This window comes from Rhagoletis pomonella, unplaced genomic scaffold (genome assembly GCF_013731165.1).
Source record: "Rhagoletis pomonella isolate Grant_MI unplaced genomic scaffold, Rhpom_1.0 Rhpom_scaffold_00007, whole genome shotgun sequence".
Taxonomy (NCBI): domain Eukaryota; kingdom Metazoa; phylum Arthropoda; class Insecta; order Diptera; family Tephritidae; genus Rhagoletis; species Rhagoletis pomonella.
Window position 1 is genome coordinate 9869974 of NW_023458561.1, and position 8674 is coordinate 9878647.

At 34.2% G+C, this 8674-nt stretch overlaps 1 protein-coding gene across 1 annotated transcript in view; it reads right to left on the reverse strand.

Moving 5' to 3' along the window:
- The window catches only part of LOC118742296 (putative transcription factor SOX-15), a 105205-nt gene extending 99534 nt beyond the window's left edge, over positions 1-5671 (reverse strand). The window contains exon 1 of the mRNA XM_036474265.1: positions 5494-5671. Within this exon, the coding sequence (XP_036330158.1) occupies positions 5494-5546 (53 nt within the window). The 5' untranslated portion in view covers positions 5547-5671. The remainder of the gene's footprint in view (positions 1-5493) is intronic.
- Between the last annotated feature and the right edge of the window lie 3003 nt (positions 5672-8674).

The following is an 8674-nucleotide window of genomic DNA, read 5'->3' on the forward strand; positions in this document are numbered from 1 at the left end:
GGTATCGGTTTTGTCGACGTTTGATATCAAATATTTGTAAGTCAACAAGTGCGATATCGATCCGAAACTTGTCGCTAACTGGCTACAGAATCTCTCCCCTGAAAGGCTTCTTCATCCGTCAAAGTATTTTTCTTGAACCTTGGATCGACTAAGGTTAAAACTGATAAAATAATATTTTTCTGTGGCGATAAGTTCAAGTGTTTTAGCCGATATCATATAAATTAGTAATGAAAGTTTTTTCTAAACCTGAAATGCATATAATGGCGAGGGCTTAATGTAAATAATCGGTATCGGATACCGAAAAGGAAGTATAGGGTACCGAAATCTTTTTTAAGTATTGGGTACCGAGTATTGGGGACAATTCAGCACATCACTAGTCGCCCTCATTCTCGCCGCTCTCAGTTGTCAACTCTACAATGACGTCACGCCAAAATTACTCTCACGAATTCTGCTGCGATCGGCGCAATCTTGTATTCTATCATTCTTGGGTGAAACGCGCGTGTGGTCATAGAGCGCTCATTAAGCTATGGCATGTCGATCACTGCTCTAGGTAGAGAAAGAAAAGTGTGTGCTATGATATGCCCAGACTTGTTTGTCTCAGTTTCAGTTTTGCCATCGCCGCGAGTTGTTTCGGTGTGCGCATAGTTATTTAAAAATATTGGCCCGTAGTCATAGTCAAAATAAAGTCGACTTTAAAGTTAGTTGCAGCTTTTTGACATAATTTTCAATGGGATATCTGTCAAAAAAGCTGCAACTAACTTTAAAGTCGACTTTATTTTGACTATGACTACGGGCCATAAAGTTTGATGCCAACCGGGGTTTCTCAGTGGATATATAATTCATGTGAATTATTATTTGAAAGTATCTATTTAGCCAAGGAAAAAGCAAAGCAGTATACTTAAACCAGCACTTCCAGCAGATATTGACCTGGGTTTTCGCACGACTATTCCTGTTTCATCGTTTCTTTTTAGGAAATTTTTACCACCATATACATATGTATTATTTCCACTAGTAACTATTTATGTAAATATGTATGTATTTTTTATGCTTAATATGCAAATAAAAGAAGAAAGTAAACACAACAACCATCGAGTAAATTTTTATTTGTGTCAAACTGAAACCTTTTTTCCAATAATAAACGGTTAGCTGATTCACGTCTACAGCAAGTTCACAAAATTAATTGAAAACTTGTATCAACCAAAGCATTGTTTATATTTGCTCAACAATGATTTTATTCAACTAACAATATTGTCCACCCAAGGTAGTCGTTTTGTAATTATTAACAAATATACATTTGTCCCAACTAGAAGTCTCAAGTAAATTGCAGAGTTTCGTGAACTAGATATTTATTTCGCCATATCCAACTATGCCACTTGGTCACTATAACCAAATCTTGGTAGTTATAACTAAACCTTTTTCTGAGTGTAGAACGCGATTAACATTAGAAAGTTTGCGAATACAACAAAAAATACAGAATGCGATGAATTTTAAGAAAGACGTCGACAATATAAATTGCGCATACAGAACAGCAATAATGTGTAATAGGAGAAGAGATGAGCAGAAGTTCACTTAAATATAAAGCAGTTGATATCAGTGTATTTTTCCTATGATCAGAATGAAAAGAGAAATCGATTAAGCGGTGACTGTCTGTCTGTCCGTCCGTCCGTCCGTCTGTGCAGACGATAACTCGAGTAAAAATTTAGATATCTTAACGAAACTTGGTATGTGCACTTCTTTCGGGCGTAGGACGGACGGTATTGAAAATGGGCAAAATCGGACAATAACCACGCCTACCTCCCATATAACGGTAATTTTCAGAAATACAAAAACTGCGATATTTTAGTAACTGCTGAAGATTATACACTCAAAATTGATATTTGCAATAAGTTTTAGACGAAAAATAAGAATATTATACATTTTTGGAAAATGGGCGTAGCCACGCCCACTTATGGTTACATGTGTATATCTTGGTAACCGCTGCACCGATGTTTTCCAAACTGGGCACAGTTGTTAACCTTGGTATAACATACGAAACGGCCGAAAATTTTTTAAAATCGGACAAAAAACCACGCCCACATCCCATATAACGGTAATTTAGAGAAATGCGAAATCTTCGATAAATCAGTAATTATTGAAGATAATTTATTCAAAATTGATGCTAGCAACAATTCTTTACCAAGAAATACGTTTAGGATAAAATTTTGAAAAATGGGCGTGTATCTCGGTAACCGTTCTACCAATTTGTACCAAACTCGGTATTTTTATTGTGCTTGCCAAATAGAAGCAAAACGTTGAAAATCATTGAAATCGAACTAAAATTACGGCCGCTTTTCATATAACAGTAAATTTCAGAAATGCTTGAAAATTCAATATTTCGAAATTTAAGGACGTTAATTTACTCACCCCGGTTTACCATGTAGCGGTAGCTTTTCGAAAGGTGAAAAACATATATTTAATACTTGCGCCGGGTATTTAATGTTCGGCTCCGCCCGAACTTAGACTTTCTTACTTGTTTTATTTAATTTTTTTTATAATATTTCTTTTATTTATATTTTTTATTTAGGGTTTTTTTGTTATTCTTAAATGTAATTAAAAAAAAAATTTTTTTTTAATCTATTTTTTTAAGGCACAAGTATTTTTTCCATATGCTTGTTTCTTTTTTTTTGTAATGCAACTAGATTTTTAAGTTTGTTATTTATATTTAAATTGAAATAATTATCTAACTTTAAAAATCTTAACCACCTCCAAGCGGGCTCGAACCTGCGATCCCAGAACCAGAACCAGTAGTCTTCACGTGACGCCACAGCCGACATTTGTAAGAAAAGCAATTAATTGCGTTTTATTTTAGGGTTTGGTAATTCAAAGGCAGATGTCGCTGAACGCTTAAGTTCTTCGAAAATGTCGAACTGGTAGGCACATACTAGTGTATGAGCTAGTATTTTTTCTAACTGGTTTGGTCTTTCACTGCAGGGTACCCCAAAAAAATGGGACTTTTTTTTTTTGAAGTCAAAAGATTGGTACAATACAGCGATGTTCTACTGAAAATTTTCAACAAATAAATTTTCGTGATTGGGATAAAGAAAAATATTTGGGTGTTCACACAATTGGGATACGATTTGAACCAAATTTTGGCAAATACCCAATCGTGTGACACGGCCTTTAAACTTGTATTTATACGGATGTTGGTAAAGAATGAACTATAAAAAACTAACCAAATTAAATAACAAAAAAGTAATCTATTAAAACTTGTGAAAATTTGGTGCGGCTATAATTTTTTCGACTAATGTAAATTAGACTGCATCACCAAAAAAAAAAATGCTACTTTTCCGACGGGATTACCAAACCTAGCATATTTTAAGACTTCTGTCAAAATATTTCGGAAAAATATTAAGATTTTCGTGAGCAGGACCGGTTCGAAAATATCTCTAAAAAGGGAGTTTTTTATGAATAAAAATGGTTTCTTAAAGGATTTTTGGGAAAAATCCCCCAGATGACAAAACAGTTTAAGCTTAAAAAAAACCCACATAAAAATATTAAAAAATTGTATCAACGGAATCATGAGATTTTTAATGCTGCTTTTTAACTTTTTTTCAAAGATTTGTGTAAGAAAAACTTTACCGATATGGACTTACTCGGTATCAGTGGAGAGGTATTTTCGCAAAACAAACTCATTCACGTCCCAAATTTTTCTATATCAAATACCAACACATCTTAATTCAACATGGAATGACACGCTTTTATCTTACCTTCCTCTTTCATACTTTGAATGAGCTTATTCGCAGAGAAATTAAAAGGGGTGAGAAAATACCTTACCAATGATACCTCATAAGTCTAAATTAGTAAGGTTTTGGCTGAGTTATTCTAGTTTTTCTTAAACCAGTCTTTGAAAAAGTTCAAAAATATGTAGCATCAAAAATCTTGTTATTATAATTCCGTAAACAATTTTTTTGAATATTTTTTGCAAAATTTTTAAGCTTGAACTCTTTAGTCATCTGAGGCAATTTAAAAAAAAAAATATTAAAAAAAAAAACTTTTTATTAATAAAAAACTCAATTTTTGGAGGTATTTTCAAATCGGTCCAGCTCACGTAAATCTTAATACTTTTGCGAGGTATTTTAGTGGAAGTCTTAAAATATAATAGCTTTTATAATTCCAGTGGAAAACAGTACCGATTTTTTATTTTTTTTGTATGGGGAGTGATGCAGTCTACTGTACATAAGTTGTAAGTATATTTTTTGTTGTTTGTGTGAAATGTTTTATTTTTATCAGCGTTTTTCTGTGAGTAAAAATATGTTGAAATAAAAGTGAAAATAAAACAAGTAAGAAAGTCTAAGTTCGGGTGGAGCCGAACATTAAATACCCGGCGCAAGTATTAATATATATGTTTCTTCACCTTTCCGAAACCTACCGCTAGATGGTAAGCCGGGGTGTATCCATTTTGAGTAAATTAGCGTCCTTAAATTTCGAAATATTGCAGTTTCAAGCATTTCTGAAATATACCGTTATATGAAAAGCGGCCGTAATTTTTGTCTGATTTCAATAATTTTCAACGTTTTGCTTTTATGTGGCAAGCACAATAAAAACACCGAGTTTGGTACAAATTGGTAGAACGGTTACCGATATACATATATGTGATCATAAGTGGGCGGTGCCACGCCCATTTTCCAAAATTTTACCATAAACGTATTTCCTGGTAAAGAATTGTTGCAAGCATCAATTTTTTATAAATTAGCTTCAATATTTACTGATTTATCGTATGCTGATAGTATGCTGTACCAAGGCCAACAACTGTGCCAAGTTTGGAAGAAATTGGTGCAGCGGTTACCAAGTTATACACATGTAACCATAAGTGGGCGTGGCTACGCCCATTTTCCAAAAATTTATAATATTCTTATTTTTCGTCTGAAAATTATTGTAAATATCAATTTTGAGTGAATTATCTTCAGTAGTTACTAAAATATCGCAGTTTTCGTATTTCTGGAAATTATCGTTATATGGGAAGTGGGCGTGGTTTCAGTCCGATTTCGCCCATTTTCAATACCAACCTACCTACATACCAAATTTCATTGAGATATCTCAATTTTTGCTCGAGTTATCGTTTACACGGACGGACGGACAGACGGATAGACGGACGGACAGACAGGCATGGCTTAATAGATTTCTCTATTCATTCTAAACATTTATGTATACATTTGTATATATCTGTCTCGATTCGTTTTGGCTGTTACAAACAACCGTTATGTGAACAGAATTAATATACCCTTGAGCACAAGTGCGCTCGGGTATAAAAATATTGTGCCATGACCCCTCCTCCCCTGCTGCCTACGGCCCTGGTTATATGTATGGAAGTGCACCTACTTGCTATGTAAACAATTTTCACAACTACATTTTCATTCATTATGGTTATTATCTCGAAGATATGTATCTACTATGACTTTTCAGTTGAGTGTAATTAAACAAAAAAAGTGATCATGGGAAAAATGTAAATATTACTTGTAATTTGTTAGCAGATGATGTGGCTGTTCGTGATCATATGAGGGTTCCATTTTACTACGTCTTTAGCGCTACGAAAGGGACGCTATTTGCGACGGTAGTGTTTGCGGTGCTTGTGTTGATTGTGGTGGCGGTGATGGCGGTGGTGCTGGTTGTAACCGTTGTGTTGTTAGAAAAGCAAGCGGTGGCTCTGCCACAGACTTCACTTTTGGCTTTGGAAACGGCCAAGTAGTTGTAGGAGATTTGAAACGACTCGAAGAGGGCGATTTTTGCTGGCGGTCTGGTGAGTGTACCTTTGGTTTTGAAGGTGGCAGCCGCGACAACGGAAACTTTATATACTATTTGCACTAGTAGTATTTGTTTGTTTGTAAGTGTATGTGATTGGGCCAAAAACATTTTGTTTAATACAGCATTATTCCGTTAGGTTTTCCTCGCTATTCACTGTCGTCTCTACGCTGCTGGGTTTCTGTTGCTGATGGCTATGTTGGTAGTAGCAACAAGTGCCTTTGATGCCCGTACTAAATGTTGCAGTTTTAATGACAGCCGCCGTAGTAATCACTAATTCACATAAGTACGTATCACATATGTAGATACATAAAGTTCGCTGCGTTCACAATGCGGCATTTGAATATTTGCAAGGCATTACCCTGAAGAGGCAACGTGCTCTAGTTTGAATGCAATTTCGTTCCATTTGTTACCCCCAGCAAAGCGAATATACGACAGTGAGGAAATTGGTAAGTATGTTTGTACATACATATGTACATCCATAAATTGTTGGAAAGAATTCTGACCGATCTCATTCCTCGACCTCACTTATCCGAGTACGCATACACAATACACACAAACATAGTCTTTTAGTGCTGTCGAAATCACTGCCTTAGAAAACATATGAATAGGTATAGTAAAAATATACATATGTTGTTATATGTACACACTATATAAACAGGAATTTGCACTATATATTTCTTTATTTACTAGCAATTTTTGAGCTCAAATACACTTTCAATGGATCAGTGAAATTTTCTTTGAGATATTTTAACACTTTAAACCATACATATTAATATATACCAAAACAATGTGTATATGTATGTATGTAAATTGATATCACGAATATATTTTTCACTTTAATTTGTGTATTAAATACATATGTACGTATGTACACATTTAAGTACATGCATATATCGTTCTTAATTTATTAATCATTCGCATTTTCCTTAGATTTTTTTGTATTAACATATATTTATTCCACATCCACGTATGCATGTTTTTCTATATAAACTTTAATCCAAAACGTGATGCCCAGACCCCGATACTGAAAAATATAATTCTTCTTTCACTTTTCAGGTTTTTATTAAAATTTATTAGCTCAAGAATCAATTCCTTAAACTGGAGGTCCTGCTCATTTTGAAATTTTTTTCGTACAGTCGGCCTCTGTGGCTGAGTGGCTTGAGGTGCGTACGACCACTCCGTAGGATCTGGGTTCGATCCCTGGACCTAGCAACGTCTGAATTAGAAACCTTTTTTCTAACAGCGATCGCCCCTCGCCCAGCAATGGCAAACCTTCGAGAGTATTTCTGAAATAAAACAGGACCCGAATCGCGGCATTCGATATCCAACGTAACTCGAATCGAAATTTGATTTTTAGACCGTGGCATTCGATAGCGAGTGTGCTTCGCCCATTTAAATTATATTGTGGAGAAAACAGTTGCCATTTCGTTTGATTCGATTCGGAACGAGTATTCACTCGATCACGAATGCCGGGATTTGGGCCCAGCTTCCCATAAAATCCGTTTGCCGTTCCGAGGCGGCGTTAAACTGTGGGTTCCCCAATTTGTGTAACGACATCAAAACGAACACCACAAATTGAAGGAGAAGCTCGGCCAAAGACATAGCAAAATATTATTATTATTATGAGAAAACATAAGCTGAATTCTAAAAAAATAATTTGAATTTAGTAAAATGTATTCTGCCTAATTTTCCATTAAGAAAAACTTTAGTTACAAACAATTATTGCGTCGCAAAGAGAGAAATAAACGGAATTAGGAACTGTAGAAGATTTTCAAGGTGCAAATTAATTAAAAAAACGTACACGGATGGCTTCCTATTATTAGCGTGGCCAAATATCCCGTATTTGCCGGGACGTCCCGTATTTTGTATTAAATTTTAAACTATCCGGGACAAGATTTTTCCCGAATTTTCGGCAATTTCATTATTCATTTCATCCTGTGAACTTCTACTCAACATGGTCATGCTTTAACGCAGCATTATTGCATGCAATCTGTAATATACATAGCTAAACGTTACCGTTGATCTTTTAGAATTTTTTTGTAGGGGGTGTGCGAATTTTCTTCCATACAACGTATGAACAAAACTGGAATGCAACTTTATATGGAAGAAAATGTGCTACACCCTCCACAAAAAAATGCAATGGTAATTTTTAGCGACTTCTAACTTATCCTTTTTTTATTTAAATTGAATGGGCTATAAAACTGCATACTCGAAATCTTTATAGAGAATCTAGTTAAAGAAATCGAAATTTTTAGGAACATTTTTTTAGGTTTAATTAATTTTTGTGAACTTTGTGCAAGCTTTGAAAGTTTTATTTATGTGATATCTGATATAGATCGACCCATATTTTAATGAAAATTATTAATATTAAATAAATAAAGATAAGTTGCTAACAGCATAGTTTTTAATCTTGCTGCAATTATTTTGACCCCACCTCTTACTTTGAATTTATGGATTTGTCAATTGTATGTCTTCGTATATACAGCGACGGTCAAAAATGGGTGAATGGTTTTCGTTTTTAATATTGACAATGTTTTTCAAGCCAACATTTTTTTGATATTTGTTTATAAAAATATGGTTCATGCTTTAACAAAAACTATATCAATCACACTTTCAAACTTCATACAGAACTTTAAAAAAAAAAATAGTTTTTATCTAAATTTAACCAGAATTTTTAGAAATTTTTTTGAGTATGCAGTTAACAGTCTTATAAAATTCTAATAAAACAAGTGCAAGTTTTGAACGGCTAAAATATCGCGTTGATTTTTAATAATTTTTTTGTTGACGTTGTTTTGCACTTTTTTCCATATAAAGATGAATTTCTTGTGGAAAATAGGCGCAAGACCGTTTGCGAAAAAATAAAAAAAGTCAACGCCAGTTTTCCAAAATTTTC